General features: G+C 37.3%; 1 protein-coding gene across 1 annotated transcript; it reads right to left on the reverse strand.

Annotated features, from left to right (window-relative positions):
* Positions 1-14,401: 14,401 nt before the first annotated feature.
* On the reverse strand, positions 14,402-17,910 carry LOC126680200 (receptor-like protein EIX2). Its single transcript, XM_050375255.2, has one exon. It carries the CDS (start codon positions 17,561-17,563, stop codon positions 14,465-14,467), a length of 3,099 nt encoding a protein of 1,032 aa, XP_050231212.1. The 5' UTR covers positions 17,564-17,910; the 3' UTR covers positions 14,402-14,464.
* Between the last annotated feature and the right edge of the window lie 7,368 nt (positions 17,911-25,278).

A 25,278-nucleotide genomic window follows, 5' to 3' on the forward strand; every position in this document is an offset into this window, starting at 1 on the left:
TTGGGAAATAAAAATAATTATTTGAAATTTTAATAATGCATTAGCACTGAGTTAGCGGTGTGTTTCGTTTGTTGGCTCGTTTTCTATCAAATTAGGCCTATAAAACGCAAAATTAGCACGCTTAGAAGCTGAGCAGAATTATGATAATACAACTAGACTGTATTTTATATTTTAACATTAGGAAAGGAGAACTAGGAATAATATAAATTATTGGACAGTAATGACAGCCATATTTTAATACTACTTTGCATACATAAAGAATAATAATAAAAGCCTAAAAAGTCATATTATGCGTTGCTGTATATATGTATAGTATAAACGCACACAAAATAAAGTGTAAATCTGAAAAAAAAAAAAAGGCTAATCCCCTTAAAAAAAAACCCCACCTTTTAATTTCAATTCAATTGCACTCTCATGTTGCAAACCCACTAATTTTACCCAAATTACGACCTTTCGGTCTTAATTGCACCTTCAAGTATTAAATTAACTTTTTTTCACATGAAAAATATTCTAATCAATATTTTATATTTTAATATATATTTAAAATAGTGCTTAATGTTGTATTTAAAACAAAAAATATTTCTTCAAAAAAATGAAAACTTAATAATAATTTTTTATTTAATATAAATAAACATTCTTAATAAAATTAAATTTTCAAATTTTTTAATATGTCATTTTTTCGGGCAATTTTTTTCTAAATTTTTTCCCCGCTCCTCTTCGTCGGCCCACCGTCCAATAAAAAAAATATACGCTTTTTTTTCCGAGAAACATGTCGGAAAACAGGTCGGTCCGAAGAACGTCCTGTTCTTCTTCAAAAAGAACAGTACCTGTTTTTCTTGAAGAACAGGTCGGGCAATCTGTTCTTCATGAAGAACAGATCGCGGATCTGTTCTTTGAAGAGCAGTACAGATCAGTTCTTAAAGGAAGAACAGATCATCTGTTGTTTCTTGAAGAACAGGTCCGATCAGAACGGACATGTTCTTCCTTCGAAGAACAAAACGAGAAAAAAATCGGAATTTTCCGATGATGTGATGAGTTTCTAATTTGGGTCCTTTTAAATTCCAATAAAGATTCTTCCTTTATACTAATTCTGATTTGAGTTTCAAAATTTTTGGTGCCAAAGTGGAAAGTTTAAGGCATGGGTTTCTGTTTAAGCAAAGTAAAAAGGTTTCAGCAATACCAATATAATGGTGCTGCTCGTGGGTTATAAGATCACCATCATCATCATCAAAAAGAACCCGTGGGGCTTACTGATAACGTAGCACATCTAATAGGGGCGAAGCAACCTCGCCAGGAACGAACATCGCTAAATCAAGCATTTCACCGACCTGGTAACAATGTCCGACCTTCTTGAAATCATAGATCACATGACTTGGGGGGTCACCGGATCGATGGGAATTCAAGCATCATCCGAGACATTCATGTCTGATAAGGTCGGACCCAGGATTCTATCCGGGCTCTGAGTTATAGTCAACTCGGATCCAGGCCGAGCTCCGAGTTCATAAACCCTGAAGATCGGGTCGCATGGCCCGAGCTTCGAGATACCCTCATTAACCAGAACCATGATAACTTGGTCCCCAAGTTATCCGGGGTTCAGGGTTTAACCGGGCTCCGAGGTCTTGCCCAGAAGCACACGCTCGTGTACCAGATCCTGGGACCACAAAAGATCTTCTGACAGGTACGCGAGGAATGTTCCCTCTGACACACCTAACAACCCGTGCCTCCCGCAGGGATATTCTGCCACGTCAGCATAACTGATTTCTGGGACCACTGGGCTCACAGCCTGCCAGCAAGGCAGGTTTGTCCTTAAACTCTAACTATAAATATAGGGTTTAAGGACAAACCCTAGGTAATTTCTCTTTTCCACTCTAAGAATACTCTTTTTCTCTTCTTCTTCTTTCTCTACCTCAAACCCTTACTTGAGCGTCGGAGCGAACGTCCGGTGACCCCCACCGAAGTTCCTTCTGACCTCTGTTTGCTTGTGGTGTGCAGGTCGTTAAAGCTCGGATTCAGTTTGGTGATTTATCACTTGGCGCCGTCTGTGGGAATCGTTTTGTATTCCCCTGTTCTGCTCTGGTTCTTTTGACGTTACTGATCAGATCTTGACAAGAAACAATGGCTGATGATCCTGTTTTGAACAGGGTAGACCCTCTGGGAACTACGGTTACCGACACTAACGTGGTTGGTGGAGTGTCAGCTAGTGGTCGGACCTCTGTGATCACTGGCTTAACTCCTCCGGCTAATGCTCATGTGGGAGGATCCAGGGCCTCCGGCAGTGGAGCTGGATTTGTGCCTTTGTATGGATTGGAAAACTATCCTAGGGCAAACCCTTTTGCTTCAGATGCAAGCCACACAAACTTATCCACCCCAGGAACCACCGTGCCTCAGAGTTTCCTCCACAATACCTTGTCTCCCACTCAACTCAACTTCCCGGTAGACGCCACACTGGTGGCTACGGGAACAGGAACAACTTCTGGGCAAGATATACCTCCGGCGGTCTTACAAGCTCAAGAATATTTAGAATACATGGCTCGCCAACTGCACCAGGCCCGGCAGATGCATTTTGCAGTCATGTCTCAATATTATCCAAGTTACAATCCCTCGGCCACCCCCGTGGCTCCTACCCCCCGAGCTGCTGAGTTTCAGGATGGTCGTCCTCCGAGAGAAGAAGGTCGGAACGATCACCCACGACCAAGACCTAGAGGTCCAACAGAATATCAAGCGCCGAGAGGCGAAGATCATCGTGACACTAATATGCCGAGAGACGAAGGTCGGCACAATCATCCTCTGCCGAGAGACGAAGGTCGGCATGATCGCCCTCTGCCGAGAGACGAAGGTCGGCACGATCGTCCTCTGCCGAGAGACGAAGGTCGGCATGATCGCCCTCTGCCGAGAGACGAAGGTCGGCATGATCGCCCTTTTCCGAGAGACGAAGGTCGGAATGATCCTCCTCCTCCTCGAAGAGAGGGGGTGCAAGATGAGAATCTACCACCGGGGACACAGCGCGGTGACGCTGGCTTAGGGAGGGGAGACCCAGACCCGGAGGCAGATCCTCTGCGGACCGCGAGAGCAGGAGTTCCACCGGTCAGAAGAAACGGGGCAGAAAGTGTTCCCAGCTCGGGTGCAGCGTCACAGCATCAGAAAACTTTGTGTGACGAAGTTACTCGTCTTGTCCAGGCCGAGCTGGATAAGCATAAAGGGCATAAGGCAGAATCTCGACCTTTCACTACCTGTGGCATTGCAAGTCTCTTGTCAAAGGCTATATGGGATGACCCATTTCCAGATAAGTTTAAATATCCGCTCATCGACAGATATAACGGTAAATCCGACCCGATGACTCATTTAAGTTGCTTTCAGGTTGCCATGGGAGTCCAAAGTGTCTCAGACGCCACGGTGTGCAAAGTGTTCCCTTCAACGTTGAGCGATGCAGCGCAAAAGTGGTACCAGAACCTCAAGGAGGGCTCTATTACTAGTTTCAGGGAGCTCGCCATGGCCTTCAAAACTCACTTTGCTCCGAGCATCGAGCGAAAGAAAAGATCCAGTGATTTAAAGAAATGCTTTCAAAAGCAGGGAGAAAGTTTGAAAGCTTACATTGCTCGGTTCAATGCCGAGGCGATCATGATAGAAGACTTGAACGATGATACTGCCATCGATGCTATGAAAGATAACACCAGCATGCAAGTTTTTCGAGACAGCCTGATCACCAACCCGGTTGACACTTACACCGAGTTGATGGACAGGGCTTGGAATTATATCAATCTTGATGAGGAAAGGCAGAGGAAGTCTTACGGGATGGCTAGCCCGGTTCCTAGTAAAACGCAGAATACTCAGGGATCCAACCGTAGCCAAGATCGGTACCGGCCTCTGAATGAGACTTCGGGGTACAGGGGTAACAAGCCGTTCAATGCTCAAACCAGTCCGCCAAGCACGGGGCCTGGTACTAAGCCAAGTTTCAGTATTGGGGGAGGAACTGAAGGATACGTGGACCGAGCAGGAGTGCCGAGACAATATGTACCACTTAACACTCCAAGGGAGCAGATTCTATCCTGGATCAAGCAGAACAATGAAGAAATTCGTTATCCACCGAGGCTAGTAAAAGACGGAGACCGATCCAAGTTCTGTGATTTTCATGATGGTTATGGCCACGAAACAGAGGAATGTGGACGTTTGCGAAGTGAGATAGACAAGTTGGTCTGCCAGGGGCGATTACAACATTTTGTTGTAGCCAAGGAGGGCCAAGATCGAGGAAATACGAGGGTCAACTCGGTCAGGGGGGAGCAGGGAAGCCCAATCCCCATCAAAGAAAACACAAGTCACGGGAGTGATCAACACTATCTCAGGAGGAACTTTAGAATCCGAGTACGGTCGCAAACGCAGAAAGAAAAAACAAAAGATGGTCATGTCGGTGTCTACGGGGTCGCCATGGCCTAACATTGTTTTCGGGCCAGAGGATGCGAAAGGAGTTGATTTTCCTCATGAAGACGCTTTGATTGTATCCGACATCATTGGATCGAAATGGGTGAAACGATTGCTGATGGACGATGGTAGCTCGGTTAACTTGTTGACTCTGTCAGTCTTTTTGTCGATGGGAGGATCCAAAACTGATCTTAAACCTGTGAACATTCCCCTCCTGGGGCTGGGAGGAGCCCCGGTCACCCCAGAAGGCATGGTCGAGCTAGACTTGGAGCTCGGTATCGAAATACCTCAGGAGGACGGAACAGAGGGAATCCTGGCGGAACTAACACGGAAGGTACGTTCACTGTTCATGATAGTTGACATGCCTCTAGCATATAATGGTATCCTCGGTAGACCTATGTTGTATATCACAGGTGCAGTGACTAGTATTCGTTACTTGATGATGAAAATCCCAGTGGAAAACGAGGTTATAACTATTAGGGGAAATCAAACCCTATCTAGGCAATGCTACATGGCAACTATGGGCAGCACGGTGGAAACGATGAACATCGACACACCGGAGCTGCTCCTCAGAGAGAAGAAAGCTCAGAAACCCCGAGAAAACTTAGAAACGATTGAACTTACAGAGGGATCCGAGATGTGTGTAAAGCTGGGGGTAGATTGGCCAAACGAGCACCGGGAAGCTATTATAGTTCGATAAACAGTGGCTGGAAGAGCTACCGAAGGTCATATGGGCTTACCGAACCACCCCAAGGGCAGGCACAGGAGACACCCCGTTTTCTCTGACATATGGGTGTGAGGCAACGATACCAGTGGAAATCGGGATGCCAACTCTAAGGGTCCAGTTCTTTGACGAGGCTAAGAACGAGGAAGAACAGAAGTTATGCCTAGACCTGTTGGAAGAGCGAAGAGAGCAGGCAGCGCTGAGAATCGAAGCATACAAGCAAAGAATGGCTAAGTATCATAACAAAAGAGTTAAACCCCTGAGTTTCCAGGTCGACGATCTGGTCCTGAGACGGGCAGACATTGCTAAGGGAAATGCTGGAGTGGGAAAGCTCGAACCCAACTGGGAAGGCCCATATCGAGTCACTGAGATCGGACGAGCAGGAGCTTACAAGATAGCACGCATGTCGGGCAGGGTGCTCCCGAGAACTTGGAACTCCCAGGTTCTTCGGAAATACTATCAGTAGTCACTTGTTTTCATTTTCGAGGTACCTAGGGGTTTTTTCACTTATGTTTGAGTTAGGCTTTTGTAAAACTCAAATATAAGTTTTTCCCCTCAATGAATAAAAAAGATTAAAAAGAATTCATGTCTTTTTCAAAACCCGAGCAATCTACTCGGTAGAAAATCACGGGCTATGTGCCATCTACGGGCTATGTGCCACCAGCGGGCTATGTGCCATCCACGGGCTATGTGCCATCCACGGGCTATGTGCCATCCGGGCTATGTGCCACCAGCGGGCTATGTGCCATCCACGGGTTATGTGCCATCCACGGGCTATGTGCCATCCACGGGCTATGTGTCATCTACGGGCTATGTGCCACCAGCGGGCTATGTGCCACCAGCGGGCTATGTGCCATCTACGGGCTATGTGCCACCAGCGGGCTATGTGCCATCCACGGGCTATGTGCCATCTACGGGCTATGTGCCAACCAGCGGGCTATGTGCCATCCACGGGCTATGTGCCATCTACGGGCTATGTGCCACCAGCGGGTTTTATGCCATCCACGAGCTATGTGCCATCTACAGGCTATGCGCCACTAGCGGGCTATGTGCCACCTGCGTTCTACGAGCAATTTTGACCCTGAGCAATGACAACCCCGGGTTATCCAGAGACGACAGGTTATCCACGCCGAGCAACTTGTTTAAACTTGATCTCAGAATAACAAAGAACCTATTCTAGCATTTTTTATCCCAAGTCTGAGTCAAGAGCCCATGAAAAAAGCTAGGAAATTCACACTGCTGAAACCAGATCGGAAACTGAACTAAGTTAGTCATGAAAACATGTTGTCACGTACTTAGTCAAAATCTCCAAAAAAAACAAAACAGGGCAAAAAGTTCATTCAAAGAAAACAACACGGATATAACAAGAAAACATAGGCATTCAGACAAGTAAAAATCAAAATATATACACAAAAAATTGTTCAAGCCTCGATATAAAAAGAGAGCCCAGAGCTCAGCGTTCAAAAAATTACAAACTTAGAGAATGAAAGCAAAAAATTGTTCAAAAATTACAAAAAAACAACTGCCTCAGTTCGGGCCCTCGCCCTGATCATCAGCCAGATAATCTTCAATATCTGCCGGCATATCACAATCCTCGGGCAGCTCCTTGGCACGGCGATGCAACTCAAGCACATCCAGCTTGAAATCCGAGACATCGACGTCAGCCCCAAACCGGCCCCTAACGAACTCGCCAACTTGGACCTCGCCGACATACAGCATCTTCCGGAAGTCCTCGTACAAATTCTCCTCTCGGGTTGCGCCCTCCGCGACTTGGGCCTCAGCTTTCTCGGCTCGCCCCACGGCCTCGGCCAGCTTTTTATTTAGGTCCTCCACCGAATCCCGGAGCCCCTTGGAAGCCAGCTCATTCCGACGAGTAACATCAGCGAGTTGCTTCGAGAAATCCTCTTTCTCAGCAGCCTTCTCAGTCTCCAGACGAGTGACGTCACTTCTCAGCTTTCCCAGCATCTCCAGGTCTTCCGACCTTCGATCCTCGGAATTCTTCAGTTTATCTTCCAGCTGAGCCACCAGAGAAGCTCCGTCCGACGCTCTCTTCTCGGCCTCCGAGGCCCTTTTCTCGGCTTCTCCTGCCCTCTTCTCCGCGTTGTTGGCAAATAATCGCAAGTGTACGATATCGCTCAAGTAATATAACTTGGAAGACCAAGTATCGATCCCACAGAGACAATGGACTTAATCACTAATTTCAAATATTCTTTAATCGGCTAGCTAGAAAAATCAATAGGGTTTTGTAATTTAATTAAACTAATATAAACTGAAAACAAATAATAAAATAGGGTTTAAAACAATAAGATTAAAAAGTTCAAGGATTGATAATCCCAAATAAATAAGTAAAGGAATGGATTTAAGATTTACTTAGTGATTTTATCGCGAATCGAGCTATTCTAAAGCATCGAATCCCGCCCTCTCAAGCCTCAAAGATCCGAATAAAATCACAACCTAATTAACTAACCAATTATTAACTCGCTCTCACGATATTAAAACTGAATTAAATAATCAAATTATAATTATTAAGCAAACTCAATGACTACCTAAATTCCAACCCGCTCTCACGGCGTTTTCCTCTAAGTTCTTAATTATCTATGTCTATTTAATTAACAATATCTCAATTAGTTAACTAAACACAAACTCATGAATTAAGTAGCTAATTTAATCCAAGCAATAAGATTAATAATTAAGACACGAATTAATACTAATCCATCCAATACAAGTAATTATCAATTTATAAGTTCATATCAACCCTCGAACAAGGGTTTTAGTTATTCATATTAAAACTGAAACAAAACAAGAAGGATGATGAAGAATTAAACATAATTAGAACAATAAATACCGGAGTTGTCAATTTCGGAAAGAATCGTCTTGATTAAACTTGAAATCTTCAACAATCGTCTTGCAGAAACTAATTATAAACTACTTATAAACTGCTGAGAAACAGAAAACTAAAACGCTAATCTAAGAGAAAATAATTAAAACTAATGTATTCTAAATTATTCTACATATTAAATTGAGTCTAGTACAAGGTCTTTATATAGTAGGAGAAGTTCTGGAGTCTTCTAATTCGTATTACAAATCAATTTGTAATTGTGATTTGAGAAAGAATTTCAGTCCAATTCAAAGTCTGTTGCACGCGTAATTTTCTTCTTTCCCGTTCGGGAAGCCATAGTCCCGTTCGAGACATGCCCAGTTTTAACATGGTTCCCAAACGGGAGCCTCGTTCACGTTCGAAAAAACGTGAACCGAGAGCATTGCTCTCGTTTGGTCCTTTGTGTCACGTTCGTGAGATGTTGATTTCCTCTTGAGTCCCGAACGAGACAAGGCCTTCTCGTTCGAGACTCATGCTCATTCTGCATGGTTCCTGTTCGAAAAACCTTTGTTTCGAACGGGAACAACCTATTTTTGCTCAATCTCGTTCGTGAAACTTCAATTTCTTCGTCCGCAAGCTACGCTTTTACTCGTACACGCAATCCACCATAAATTTTCCCCAAATAGTCGTTTTTCACCTAATTTCCACTGAAACACTAACAAACACTATTAAACATAAAAACGCCAAATAATGTATAAAAATAATACTACGCATGATGAAAACCGAGTAAAATAGACCTTAAATATAGGAGTCCTCGTACAAATCTGAGACATCGACGTCAGCCCCAAACCGGCCCCTCACGAACTCGCCAACTTGGACCTCGCCGACATACAGCATCTTCCGGAAGTCCTCGTACAAATTCTCCTCTCGGGTTGCGCCCTCCGCGACTTGGGCCTCAGCTTTCTCGGCTCGCCCCACGGCCTCGGCCAGCTTTTTCTTTAGGTCCTCCACCGAATCCCGGAGCCCCTTGGAAGCCAGCTCATTCCGACGAGTAACATCAGCGAGTTGCTTCGAGAAATCCTCTTTCTCAGCAGCCTTCTCAGTCTCCAGACGACTGACGTCACTTCTCAGCTTTCCCAGCATCTCCAGGTCTTCCGACCTTCGATCCTCGGAATTCTTCAGTTTATCTTTCAGCTGAGCCACCAGAGAAGCTCCGTCCGACGCTCTCTTCTCGGCCTCCGAGGCCCTTTTCTCGGCTTCTCCTGCCCTCTTCTCCGCGTCACGAACCTTGGCCGCCTCAGACAACATAAGCCTCTTGGCCAGCAGAAGGTCGTCCTCAGTCTGGCTAGCATGCCGGTCAGCCCGGTAAGACATTTGAGCCGCCTGAAAACAAACACAAAGTTGCTTAAAACAACAAGGAAAATAAATCAAGTAAAACAAAAAGAAAAAGTCGAAGAGATTACCTGGATACAGAGGGCAGAGACCGTCGCTAGCAAGTTCTCCGGCTTGTAGGTCTTATAATAGGCCTCGTCCTCGGGTAGCGTAGTCACCCGAGCTATATCCCCAGCGATGGGCAGCTCATGAATCGATACCCGGACGCCCGGGTTGTGCTGCCCAACCCACTCGGCAAATCTTGCCCGAGTTATGCCCTGCTGACCAGAGGCGGTAGTACTGGAATCCGAGGAAATGTCCGGCAGATCCGGCATTCGAGATCCAGCAGCACGGGCGCTTGGACCCCCGACCTCGGGGGCAGCCCGTTGAGGAACCTCCTCGGATTGTCGAGGCCCCATCACGGTTTTCGCCGAACCCAGATCAACGAAGGGAATGTTCCCCATTGGCTCGGCAGTAGGGGAAAGCTCCACCCCGTCAGACCTCTGAACTCGGAGAGGAATGGCATCCAACCCCGTGACTTGAACACCTTCCGGAACCACTGGAGACTTGGGAGCAGCCGCAGTCTCAGCAGCGGGAGAAGGCCGTGGGACAGTCGAACCCGTAGCAGGCGCAGGCTGCGAGACAGTAGGGGTAGCAGCTCGGACGGCTGGCCTCTTCCTTTTCTTCCCAACCAACTTGGCAGGGTCCAGACTGTTCACTGCAATCACACCAAAGCATACCAGAGTTAAACATAACACAACAGTAGCAACAATTTCACATAGCAGACAGAGGAACAGCCAGAAGCAAGGAGCAAAAAAAAAAACAAACAAACAAACAAACAAACCAGCACTAGCTGAAGCCGGGCTTTTCCAATAATCAAAAAGGAGCTTAGGACACAGATCGTCGGCCTGTGCTTTCTCTCCGGCAGGAGCAGCGTCTCGGAGCTTCAGCATATCGGCTAGCTCTAAAGGACCAGGGACGTGAAACCACCTGTCGGGCTTATAACATTTAGCAACCCAGGTGGTCACCATCCCCTGGAAGGCAGTGGGGTGAGAAACTTGAAAATAGTCCTCCTTGAAATCCCTCAAGGAGTCGGTTATCCCTGACACCAGCCCCCTGGCCAAATATTTCCTCTCACCCCGAAATCGTAGATAGGCGAAATGGCTCTGATCCTTCAGCGACATCAGGTACATGCAACAGAAAAGTCGCATACTGTCGGTCACCCCATTCTGCCGACACAGCTCCAAGAAACAGTAGTAGTGCCGAACTCCGTTGGGATGAATCTGGGATAATGGCACTTCGAAGTAGTTGCTTAACCTCTTGTACTGCTCGGATATGGGAAACCGGACGCCGGATTGGAGGTGCTCCAGGGTGAGCATAATTGTGTTCTCGGGAGGAGCGTCATTCAATCTCTTCCCCGCAAGAATTATAGACAGCTCGTACTCCTTCGGGATGTCGAAAGTTGCTCGCACGGCCCTCAAAAAACCCAATGTGCATCGCGACGTCTTGATATCCCGATCATCAGGCTTGTCACCGGCAGCCTTTTTCTTTTCTTTCCCTTTTCGGGAAGGGCCAGCAGGTATTGAGGTCCCCACCTCTTCCACCTCGGGAGCCTCATCATGTCGGGGGCGAACCACATAAAACTCAGTCGACGGCTCATCCATACCCATATCGTTATCATCGTACCCCATTCCCTCTTCACGTTCTGATGACTCACCCGACATGCCTAAAGACAAGGAAACAAGCTCGGATGAGGCAAGTCTCACTAGATAAACACAGTAAAACGAAAGAAAAACTAAAACTATGGATCAATGAGGGTTTCCTAGGGGGTGAATTCATCAGAACATGAAGAACATCAAACGAAATCTCCAGATTTCTGGAGAAACGCTTCCCAAACAAAGCCACAGCAAACTCACAGCAAAATCACAGAAAAACAAAGGCATGAAACATGAAAGGCAATAAAATTCTGGACATTAAAACAACTCTCAGAAATCGCATTAAAATCAAAAATCATGGCAAGGAGAAAAGAGCATCAGTTTCTGGAAAAACGTTTGAAGCAAACAACACAGAAACCAGTCACCACAAACACAGCATTCAAGTCATCACAGGCACAAAGAACCAGAAATCTATTAGATAAACCAGAAAACTTACTGGTATATGAAGCAGAAAACCTCCAAAGAACAATGGAAATCCCTTCGGCGCAGACAGCAACAGGAACCGGAAGCCTCAAAAACACAGGATGATCCTTTGCCAAAGAGAGTACAGGAAATCTTCAAACTCAAAAATGTGAGGAAGACAGAGAAAAATCAAAGCACACAAATCTGTTCTTTTTTTTAGCGCAGAGAGAAAACAAGAGAAACGAAGATGAAAAGTTTAAACTGATTTTGAAAAATGAAATTTATACCTGAAAAGAGAGGGAAATTGAAAGGACACGCCTTTAATTTTTCTCTCTCTCCCCACTCAAAACGTCTCCTGGGAAAGCGCTCACGCCATAACTACTAGACACGTGGACCCAGCGTAGACAACAAGCAACCGCCACATAGGACAGCGGCTGCAACAGCTGTCAGACAGGACATCTCGACAGTCACGTCTTTTCACACAGCCATATCAGCTCACCTATCTCTCTGACAAGCAGCTCGGTGTCAGAGACCATCCATAAACGAACCAAGCACGCCAAGGATCACGTGACTTGATAACTCGGATAACAATACCATCTCGGACATAAATATCCGACACACTGGGGGGGACTAGTGATAACGTAGCACATCTAATAGGGGCGAAGCAACCTCGCCAGGAACGAACATCGCTAAATCAAGCATTTCACCGACCTGGTAACAATGTCCGACCTTCTTGAAATCATAGATCACATGACTTGGGGGGGTCACCGGATCGATGGGAATTCAAGCATCATCCGAGACATTCATGTCTGATAAGGTCGGACCCAGGATTCTATCCGGGCTCTGAGTTATAGTCAACTCGGATCCAGGCCGAGCTCCGAGTTCATAAACCCTGAAGATCGGGTCGCATGGCCCGAGCTTCGAGATACCCTCATTAACCAGAACCATGATAACTTGGTCCCCAAGTTATCCGGGCTTCAAGGTTTAACCGGGCTCCGAGGTCTTGCCCAGAAGCACACGCTCGTGTACCAGATCCTGGGACCACAAAAGATCTTCTGACATGTATGCGAGGAATGTTCCCTCTGACACACCTAACAACCCGTGCCTCCCGCAGGGATATTCTGCCACGTCAGCATAACTGATTTCTGGGACCACTGGGCTCACAGCCTGCCAGCAAGGCAGGTTTGTCCTTAAACCCTAACTATAAATAGAGGGTTTAAGGACAAACCCTAGGTAATTTCTCTTTTCCACTCTAAGAATACTCTTTTTCTCTTCTTCTTCTTTCTCTACCTCAAACCCTTACTTGAGCGTCGGAGCGAACGTCCGGTGACCCCCACCGGAGTTCCTTCTGACCTCTGTTTGCTTGTGGTGTGCAGGTCGTTAAAGCTCGGATTCAGTTTGATGATTTATCACTTACCAATCTAAATCTCCTGTTTAATCCTCTTATCAACTACCCTCATATTATGCAGCATTTGAGTGGACAACCTAATATTGTTGAGTTTAAAGGGGCTTATGAGGATAATAAATTTAATTGATTTATATTTAATAAAAAAATTGTGAAATTTTAGAGAAGATGAGATTTTTGTTTTAATTATAACCTTGAGGATTATTTAGAATATTAATTAAAATTGAAAGTATTTGGAAAAAAGTTAATTTGATGCTTGAGTGTGTCATTGAAACCAAAAGGTGTGGATTTTAATATTTAAGGGTGCAATTGAAACCGAAAGGTCATAATTTGGGTAAAATTGGTGGTTTTACAACATGAGAGTGCAATTGAAACCGAAAGACTCTGATTTGTATGCCCAGCCTCATAAACTAATGCAAGTGTAAGGAATATTAATTGACCAACTTTTGAAAATTACTTGGCGATTGTAAGATAATTAATGTATTTGATAAAAGGAACTTTCAAAGAAACCATAACTACACTGTGAATTAACACATTTTTAGTTTTGATCACAATTTTTTCAAAAAAGAAACAGCGATGGGAGGATTCCTATTCACATTTAAATCTAGAGTTAACAAATTACTAGTCAATTAGATTGATGTCTGTGTGCGCGTTTTACGGATGAAATTGAATAATTTTGCATTCTTTCATTTTAAATTTTAAATTTATCTTTGTATTCCTAGCCTCATAAACCAATGCAAGTGTTAGGAATATTACTGACCTAGTTTTGGAAGTTAATTGACATAAATAGAAATTTATCACAATATATAAATATGATATTTTAACAAATTTATTGAAATTGAGTATATAAAATAATATAAATTCAAATAAAACAGAGATGTTGAATATATAGAAAGAAAATACTTTGCACAATATAAAATAAATAAATTATAATCTAATTTAATTTATTGATTTAATTTAAAATAATTATCTATATTCAATTACTAATAGACATTAATAATAAATTAAAACTTTTCAAATTTTATAACTATGCCACTTAATTATAGCAAAATTCTTCACATTCCATTACTTATAAATAGCACTACATATTCTTCAAATTTAAAAAACCAAAAGAATTAATTTTTACAAGTTTAAACTTTAATAAAATTTAATTAACTATTAGTAAAAAATTAAAATCATATTCTGTAACTTATAGATGTCAATAACTTAATAATTTAAAAAAAAAAGATTTATGATGAACAACTTTCTAAATTTTGTACAAGAGTATTATTTTTATATTAAATTAGAACACATTTTTAAAAACTGGGATTAGCTAGAAACCAATTGCATGTCTAATTAAAAGCAAATATTAAACAGGAAATACAAAGCAAGAAAGATATTGAAGAACTCTAAGACTAATCCGAGACCGAGGATGTATTGGCATGAATAATTATCCACTTTGATTGAGATGAGTTTACCATTTCCCCATGAATTTAGATTTTTAAGCTTAAAACACCAAACACATACATTTTAAATAAATATAGAAAATTACAAACTAAAGAGACAGAATATAAAAGAGAAAACACAAGTTCAAGTACATTCTTATCAGCATATGGCTCTGCAATTTTAATTTATCATAACATACAATTACAGCATTCCAAAATTTTGTTCCATAACCGATTTAAGTGAGCAAAATATAAATCCCTCCATTGCCTATTAAAAGCTAAAGGACCCACTACAACCCAAAAGCCTACCACAAATCCCGGAGCAATGCTCACATACACGTAGAACCAATCCACCACTCCAGCTTCTTCGTCTGCTGTTCTGCTTTCTTTATCGATCTGAACTGTATGAGCGTCTCTCGGGTCCTTAGTAAGCGGAGGTCCGGAAAGGTTGTTGCCGATGAAACTTGAGGCCTCCAAACTTCCTAACTGAGTGCTTACAGGAATTCTTCCTGACAATTTGTTATAGGATAAGTTTAAGCGGCTCAACTTAGACAAGCTTGCCATGCTTTGTGGGATTTCACCAATAAGTAGGTTTTGAGAAAAATCAAGAGATTGCAATGATTGCATAGCACCCATATCCTTTGGAATTCTCCCACTTAAAAGATTATTTGACAAGTTCAAAGATTGTAGCTGTACAAGGCTTGTTATTTCTTCAGGAATCTCACCGGTCAGCTTATTGTTTGAAAGGTCTAAACTCCTTACATAAATAAGAATGCTGTCATATTCCAACCTTCTTCCCTTGCTCGTAATGGCAGAACTCGTTATAACGCTAACTGAACCTGTAATCCAGCCAGTGGTCCACTGTCCACTGCCCTCTCCTGTTTCCATCGCAGTCAAATTACTGATACATTCCGGTATAGCTCCACTGAGATTGTTATCAGCAAGATCCAAAATTTGTAAAGACGTCATGTGGCATAATTTTTCGGATATCTTGCCGTGAAATTTATTTTCACGAAGATTGAGAATTACTAACTGAGGAAGTTGTTCTCCTGTCGTCCATGTTGAGATATCTCCTCGTAATCCATTTCCACGCAAGTCAAGTACATATAAGTAGTTCCAACTTTGAAGTGACAATGGTATTTCACCAGACATATTGTTGTTGTGGATGTCCAAAAACTCGATTTCTGTTAACATTCCAAACGATGGAGGAAATTTCCCACTGAAATTGTTGTCGCTTAGTTTCAGAAATCTTAAATTCTTCCAGTTCTCCCAACAATTGGGCAACTCACCGGATAAATGATTTTTCCCAAGGTTAAGGAAAGCCATAGCATTTACCTCGTGCATGTTACCACATAAAAAGTTAGATATTGACCCTGTGAATGAATTGTTGGAAAGATTCAATTGTGTGAGATTGGAAGACACTTGAGGCAGAGGACCTTCAAAATGATTTGAGCTCAAGTCAATGTATGAACCTTGAGATTCAATGGCACTGCTAGAGCTCAGGTTGATGTATGGAATATTTCCATGCATCTGATTATGAGAGAGATTGATAACAACAGCTGAGAGAGACATGTTAAGGAACCAAATAGGAAGGGTGCTTGAAATTTTGGAGTTGGACAAGTCGAGACTGTTTAAATGATTAAGCGGACGAAGCCATGCGGGAAACAAAGGGCCAACATGGCAGGACACTAAATATAATTCTTCAATGTGTTGAAAAGGAGGAACCCAATCAGGGGTAACTCTAAAAACTAGATGGTTCCCAGATGCCCTAAAGCTCTTTAGATTTTTGAGCTTTGTGAAATGAGTTTCATAAACTTTTCCTTCTAATGCATTTCGAGATAAATCTATCCTTTCTAAATTTTCAAGCATTCCAAAACTGTCTGGGAGTGTTCCATTCAGGTAGTTGTTCCCCAGGTTGAGGTAATGTAAGGAATTCAGCTCCCCTAAACTCTCAGGAATGTGACCAAAAATTGAATTACCGTTAAGATCCAAGCTGACTAGATTCTTCAATTCCACAAGATGATTGGTGAGATGACCTGATAAGCGACAGGAAAACAAAAATAACGACTCCAGTCTGAGGAAGGGACACTCTGACAGAATTTCTAATACCTCATTAATGTCTTGGAACATTTGCAAAAAAGATAGATCAAGTGACCTCAAATTGCAAAGATTTTTGAATGATGCTGGAATTCCTCCTTTGAGTCCATTATTATAGGACAAGTAAATGGTATCGAGGGAAGTCAAATTCCCAAGGCTGCTTGGAATTCTACCTTCTAACATATTGAATTGAAGGTAAAGAAACTCGAGTTGGGAAACACCATCCAACCAATCTGGTAGGGAAGAATTGAACTGATTATGTGATAAATCAAGTTGTATCAGCGAGGTTAAGTTTTGAATATGAAGAGGTATAGGTCCAAGGAAATAATTCCTTGCAAGATCAAGAAAAGTCAAAGTTTTAATGCCAAAAATCCAACGGGGCACTACGCCCTCACGAGGTTGAAAAGCAGTTCTTAAATCAAGTTTTGCAAGGGATGAAAAGTTAACCAAGGGAAGATGATGATCAATCGGATAAAGATCACAGCCTGACAAGTGTAATTCCACAAGTGAAGGAAGCGTATTTAACACGCGCAGCCAATCATAAGCTTTACTAAGGTTCACGCTACTCAGGTCAATGAATTCTAGTGATCTAAGACTAGAAAGCCAATATAAGCTCTCAACATATTTGGGATGATAAAAGTAATCATCTCCTTTGAGATTTAGGTATTGCAAATTTGAGAGGTTTCCAAGTTGATGAGGAACCATTCCTCCAAATCCTGCTCCACTAAGATTAAGGTATCTTAGACTTGTCATAGAGCCCAGAAATTTTGGAATTGGAATTCCTCCAAAATTATTGTAGCTGAGATCTAAATATTTCAGGTGCTTCAAGTAAAGCAAAGATGGATTGATCTTACCTCCAAACACTGATTTCTCTGCAAACTCCCTGTAAGGAGGAGGAGCAGCGGCAGCATCATCATAAGTGGTATAATACTCATCTTCAGAAAGACTTGTGACATGCAGCTCAACGACATGGCCGGTCACGTTATGGCAGACAACACCGCTCCATCTGCAGCAATCAGTATCGTCAATCCAAGACGCCAGCCGGTTAGAAGGATCAGTAAGCTCATTCTTGAACTGCAAAAGAGCTTCTCTTTCACCAGGAATGCAGATCCCACAGCTGATAAAGCTCACATTACAAAAAACAAAATTAATCAAGAAAAGAATGATAATGATTCTACAACTGCTACTCATTATCTACACTTAGTAGAAATGCATATGAACTTAGCTATATTTATTATAAATTTCTTCACTTAGGGAAAGGAGAAATGGGAGATAATTTATAGTATTGGTGACAGTAAGGACAAGTTTTGGAAGTGAGTAGAGACTGTAAAATAATGTGAATTAATAAACAATTAGGGTTGATCACATGGTTTTTAAACAATTAAACAATGATGGGCGGGTTCTGATTCACATTCAAAGCCAGAATTAACAAATTACTAATCAAAATTAGAATCCAATAGCCATAAATGTTCTTCATAAAGCATTCTCCTATTTTAATGCAGCATCACATTTGAGATTTGAATCAATTTCTAACTTTATAGCGATCAAAATTTTGTTTAATAAAAGATTAGATCAACAATTGACCAAAAAAGTTCATTACCGGCCGAAAATAAGCAAGTACGGAAGTACCCGGCAACCACCTGGTACTGCTCTCTGAGTGACATACTCCCGTTTAATTATGGATAAGCAAACATGTAGGTAATGAAGTTTAATTATATTAATTGGATTTGTTTGTAACATTTTGACCTTTGTAATTTTGTCTATATCACCCTAATTCGCACCTTTCGTTTCCAATTACACCCTAAAATATTAAATTAATCTTTTTTACTAAAAAAATGTCAATTTAATTTTTTATATTTAATTTATTTTCTGAAAAGTATTTAATCTATCTATCTATAACTATACTATAAGAGCGAAGGGGGGGACAGGCAAAATTACAACATTAGCCTTTAATAATTAAAAAAAATTACAAGTTAAATATAAATTTGATTTTAATTGTAATTCTAAAGTAATATACGTAAACAGTAAGAGGTTAAGTGAAATTGTAATTCACTATCTAACAGTAACATTGTTTGCAATATAACTCTTAATTAAAAACAATATTATAATTCTAAAGTGATAAACGTAAAAAGTAAGAGGTTATGTGCAATTGCAATTCTCTAAATTCACTTGTGCTAATCTCTAACAATAACATTGTTTGCAGTAATATGGAACAAATATAAAATACTAAGATAATTTAATAAAATTATTAAATTAAAATAGTATAATTAACAATTTTATTAATATTTAATTTATATAACGAGTCATATAAATATCACTCACATGCTAGAATTTTAATAAAAAATAATTTTATAATAATTTATTTAAAACTGAAATATTATATTTAATAATTTAAATAATATTAAAATAAAATAATATTAAAAATAAACAACAGGTCATAGATAAAATTACAATATTAGAATAAATAATAGTTAAATACAAGATATAATTAAGGTTTAATGGCATAAAAATCATAAATTTTAGCGTGTTTTGCAAATTTAACATAAACTTTCAATTTTGGCAAATACACAAACTTTTGATTTTTTGCAATTTTAGCACCGATCAATTTTTCTTCAAAAAAATAGAGAAAAATGCTGATGTGGACGCCGGAATAGTGGTTATTCCGGTGTACACATCAGCATTTTTTTCACGAAAAATTGATCGGTGCGAAAATTGCCAAAAATCAAAAGTTTGTGTATTAATTTGCCAAAATTGAAAGTTTATGTTAAATTTGCAAAACATGTTAAAGTTTGTGACTTTTACGCATTTAAGCCTATAATTAAACAATAAGAGTTTAATTTCAGTTAAAGTAAACTACTACTTTTATCACGATAATAGGATAAATAAATACAAGATATAATTAAATAATGTAATTTTAGTTTCAATGGAAGTAAACTACTACTTTTATATAGTACAATTTACTTATATAATTGAGTAAATTCCAAGTGAATAATTAATCTTCCTACGTATAATTATTTTCTTTAACAAGATGTTTGAAGGGCGCTAAAACTTCAAAGGCCATAAGATGTTAACAATCATAATCAAACAATCTAAAATCTAGAAACCACTTTAGTTGGAAGGTTATGTTACAAAGCAATGATCAAGAGTTTATGATGGTTCTAAGTCGCTTTTAATGGCTATTAAAGTTCAAATCCACGAATCTCTTTTCAAGGTAATTTTTTTTCTCATTATCAGTTATTAATTTATATATATTGATGATGATGGTTGTTATGAATAGAGTATATCAAATGACAAATGAAGAAAATTTATCATAGTCAAAATTATCAAAGGTAATGTTCGTAAATTGTAACCAGCCGTAATTTTTGCTATTGATATTTTTTTAAAATTAGAAATTGGATTTTTGGTCCAAATACACATCTTTTAAATCTTCATGATTTTCCTTTTCTGTGTTGTAATTAGAAAATGCTTTTCTTTCTCCGTTTCTGTGTTGAATTTGCAAACTTTTGAAATTAGAAAATTAATTAATGTGTTTAAACTAATCGGACTTTGAGAAGCAGTAGAGTAATGGACAATTCTCCAATAGTCTACTATTAGAGTTCATAAAAATAAAAAGCTTATTATTAGTGTAGAGTTCACTGCCAACTTATGCACATAAAGGTCGCATGGTTGGGAATAATATTACATAGTGCTTTATTTATTGAAAAAATAAATTAATTAAGGAAATAGTAAAATATTATATTTAACAATTTAATCGAAATTTTTTATAACTAAAGTCTTTTTTATTTAATTCATAAATATCAAATATAATTTTAAAAAATTATAAATATATTGTATTTTTGAATAATTTTTATATATAACGACAATATGTAGAGTTTCTTATTTCTTCGTTATTAAATTATTTTTTTCTCTTAGTTAGGACCCGTTTGGGACACGTCATGTACCCTGTATCAATTTTTTTTTCTCATAGTTGGTACCCGTTCGGGACAATACTATAAGAGCGAAGGGGGGGGGACAAGCAAAATTACGGTAATAGATCTCATTAAGGGTATAATTGATATTAAAAATATAAAGTTAATAAAAGATTAATTTTAAATGATAATACAATATAGTAGGGATTAGTGTTTAGTTAAACTTCAAATACTAGACTTCGGTAATCTGAGAATTAGTAATACAATATAAAAGGGATTAGTATTTAGTTAAACTTCAAAAACTAGACTATGGTAATCTGAGAATTAGTACAGGAGTTAAACTTTAAATATTGACTATAGACTATAGTAATATTATCTTGTATAATTACGGAAAAAAACCCCTATAAATAAAGCTAAAGGAAAAAGAAAAAACGGAGTACTGTTATTCATCAAGTAGAAGACGAGCACATTAGACATCATTTGTTTGGTGAATTTGTTCCCTCTGCTAAACAAGTTGACCCGGCTAAAGTGGTATGTTTAGTTTTATTTTTTTATAACTTATAGTAATTATTATTTTAAATTTATGATAAAATTATACAACTTTTATGATTTTTTTTAATGATTAATTTTTAATTTTATGTTTTTATTATATTTTACAATGCATGTTATATATATTATAATGTAAATTGACTTCTGTAATAGAGGAGTAATATCTCATCAAATTAAAAAAGTGAAAAGTTATTTCCTTTTCTTTCTTGATTAGTTTCCTTAGTAAATAATTATACCAACAACTATAAAACCATCTACGTTGTGGGTAAAAAAAAAAACCTTTAGTTAGGAAATATGAAAATAATGAATTTGGCTCATGTAGCCTAACAAAGAATCTTCCTGGAAAAATCAAGTTCTTATGTTATGGTCATAAAATCTAATTTTACATCTCCAAAAAACTAATTATAATTAAATAAATAGTTAACGTGCCATAATTAATAATTTAATTAATTTTAATTATATAACGGGTCACATAAATATTATTTATATTCTATAATTATATAACGGGTCATTTAAATATCGCTCACGTTATATATTAATAATTTCATAAAGAATAAATTAACTAAGAGTAAATTATTTAAGAGTTTAACTTTAGTAAGAAATTAAAGTCTACATGAGACAGCAAATGAAAAAAAAATTACTTTTAAAAATAGTAATTAATTAAGAGTTCAACTTTATTATGGAAAGGTAGTTTAATTACAACACAATTATTTGGTTAAGAAATTAAACAAAAATATATTATTATACAATATTTTAAATATGGGCAATGCTTCAATAGGCCTTTATACTCCATAATATTTTCATAACTATTACTCCATAATATTTTCATAACTATTACTCCATAATTATAGGATATATATCTATTGAAAACTTCAGGTCATTGTTATCCTAGCTTAAGTTCGATAGTGTGGAGTTTCCTTACTTTCGGTAATCTAATCCTATTGTAACTAAACTTATATTTAAACTTAAATTGGAGTAACATTTAAATTTGATAGTCTAGAATTTCTTTAGTTCAATATTACTCTAAGTTTTAATGTTTGTGTTGAAGTTAGATACTTTATAAATAATAAAGAGTTTATTATATACTTTAATTTTTGTTATTTAATTTTTTATATTATATTTTAATTTTAATTCTAATTTTATTTCTAATTTTTATTTTTTGATAGAAGGAAGTATAGAGGCGGTATAATGACAGAGCTGTTAAAACTAGCATTGAACAAATTAGAGGCTGTTCAGGTATATATGAATTAAAATTATGCTATGTGACGATATTATTTAAAAATAAATTATTATATTTAATAATATAATAAATGTTAAATTTATATAACGGGTCATATAAATATCACTTATATCGTAGTTTTAATTTGAATAAAAAGTTACAATAATTTAATAATATTCAATATAAATAACGGGTCATATAAAGGCCGCTCACGTGCGTAGCACGTGGCGAAACGCTAGTACTATATATAAAAGCACGGATGGGGGGACAGGCACATTTACTAAATAGCCCTTTATAAATTATTACTAATTGATTAGTTAATTGAAAGTTTTATGGTCTTTATCTAATTTTCTAATAAATTAATATAGATAATGTACAATTAGAGTTCAATTTGGATACTAAAAATATAACCATTAGAAACATGGCCACAACTCCGTGAGAGTCTTTTATGCATATTAAACCTACGAAATAATTTTAAAGATGCTCCTGCAAGCAGGTACTAATACAACTAATAAACATATAAAAACGAATTGGACCATTTGTTTTTGTTGAGAATAAACGAATTAGACCTATAAATTGATTGCTATATACTAAAAAGTGTACATGATAAATTATTAATCAAAATTTTATACGTTTTACATGAAATAGAACATAATTCAAAAAAGGATAAAGGTATCATACAAACCAAATTAATATTAATCACATTGTCTATTTCTTTTATTTAATATATCACTATTAAATTTTAAAAGGACATATTCATCAAAACAATAAATTATGAGGACATTAAAATGGACAATATTGTATTTTTTCTTTCTATTAAAAATATTTTAAAATACTAGCTAAAATTGACTATTTTAATATTTAATAATTGTTATTTTATTTATTATTTAATCATCTATAATTCTAATTAAGAAAAATTACTTCTAATAAATTAATAATTTAATTATTATTCAATATTTTTTATTTATATTCTATATAAATAAGATAGACTACTCCTAATTAGTTATTTAATTAATCATTATTATAATTAAAGTCCTAATTAGAATAGGTAGCTAAATTATCTCTAATTTAGTTTTTAGTATGTAAAAAATAACTAAATTGTCTCCAAATTAGTAGGAATACCTATTTTTTAGTTTGATTTAACTACAAAATTAAAATAGTGTATTTGGTCGATATTTAAATTTATTATCTTATTATTTTTAAAGATATTATTAATAAAATTAAGTTTATTATTTGATTATGGTTATTATAAAACCAAAAGAAGAATAAATTCAGTATGGAAAAAAATTTAATAACCGAATATATTATATTTATTTTTACAAAAATTCTTAACTAATTTAATATTAATTATAAATAAAAAATTGATACAATTATAATAAATTTACTAATATATACATTGACGAGTTACGTTATGAGCCACGTGCATAGCACGTAATGCGAAACTAGTATACTAAAAATAAAGGATCAAATTGACATTTTATACAAAAAGTAAAGGATCAAATTAGCTTTTTTTCTAGTAAAAAAGGTCAATTAATTGGAAACGAAATGTGCGAATTAGGGTGATATAGACAAAATTACAACGTCAGAATGCAAATAAAAAGGGCTAAAAAATCGGAATTTTTTATGATTAAACCAATTGCTATAAAATTAAAAGTTACTAATTTATTTTACAAATACCCCTAATATATTTGATAGGAGAATAGAAATGTTGGGTACCATTATAAATTTCAAACCAATAAACATAAATAGTCATCAAAAAATTTTCTCTCCCTTCTCTCTAAACAACTTCCTCTCTAAATTATTCTCTTAAAGGGTGGGAGGAGGTGATTTTCCAATTTCAATCGGAAATCATCCCCTCTCCGCCCATACAATTTAGTTTTTTTATAAGCTTATATTTTATTTCAATAAATTTAACCATTTGATAGTTTTTTCGATGTGATTTTTAGTGTTTTTGGGCTTGATAATTTATATTTTTATGATTGTGTGGTGTGTTTTCTTAGATCTCTCAAGAATCTCTAGTGATTGTTCAAACTTCATAGTCAATTTTTTGTAGATTTAAGATTTTTTGGATGGGTGTTGTTCTAATTTTTTAGAATTTCATTGGGTGTTGTTCTAATTTTTTAGAATTTCATTGAAGATGAGGATCGGAAATACTTAACTTCAATGGATCAAGCGGATTGCTGGTCAAATCAGAAGGACAAATCGAAAACCCGCTCCAACAGAACTTCGCTCTTAAGTTCTCGTTCGATTCTTCATGCGGAATCGATGTTTAGATTTGCCTTATTTCGATTTATATTATACTTGTATTTTGGGTTATTTGTTAGTATTTTAGATCAAAATTGAAAGATCATATATTAGCTTTATTAAATGACTTTCCAATTGTAATTTACTCTTCATCAATGAATTCTATATTTGGTTAAAAAAACATAAATAGTCATTAGGAAAGCCTTTGATATTTTTTTTAATTCTAACTGATTGTACCCTTTCACTTTCACTCTTTTTTATTTGGCAGGAAAAAAATCCTCGACTTTTTTTTAAAAGTATAGATCAATTCTTTTATTTTTCTCTGGGTACAATTAAACTCTCGTATTTTTAATATTAAACAAATAAATCCTTATTATTTTAAAATCGAACAAATAAACATTTTTAGTTTATTTTTGGGACACTTATGCCCAATTTTCAGTAAATATTTTAAATATTAAAATTATTTTTAAACTTTTTTCCTATATGATTATGATGATGCTGGATCAAAAGAATTATTTGTTCTATTTGAAAATATTATAAAAATTACGATAAATATTTATACCTTTTGCCTATTTATTTTTGAAAAGGTTATATTATTAATGCCTAAACTTTTTAAGATTTGCTATTTTGCTATTTTATTTTTTTATATCTTTTAAATTAACATTTCCATTTTCAAAAACTAGATAAATACAACATGCTAAAAAAATTAAAAATAAATCTCATATATATAAATTTTATTGTAACATTAGTTAAAATGATGATGATAGTATGCATAAATAATACATTTGTCTTTTGTGGAATGAAAATAACTAATCCTATCAATAATTTTATATTTTCTTTGTTAGTAGACCATTGACTGGTAAAATAACGAAATGCACTACAAATGAATTGTAGCTCAAATGGTAAAAGCGTTGAGCAGCAAACTGCTAGGCCGTGAGTTTAATTCTTCCCACAAGCGCCCCCCTCCCCCAATTATAAAAAAAAAC

This window comes from Mercurialis annua, linkage group LG5 (genome assembly GCF_937616625.2).
Source record: "Mercurialis annua linkage group LG5, ddMerAnnu1.2, whole genome shotgun sequence".
Classification (NCBI taxonomy): Eukaryota; Viridiplantae; Streptophyta; class Magnoliopsida; order Malpighiales; family Euphorbiaceae; genus Mercurialis; species Mercurialis annua.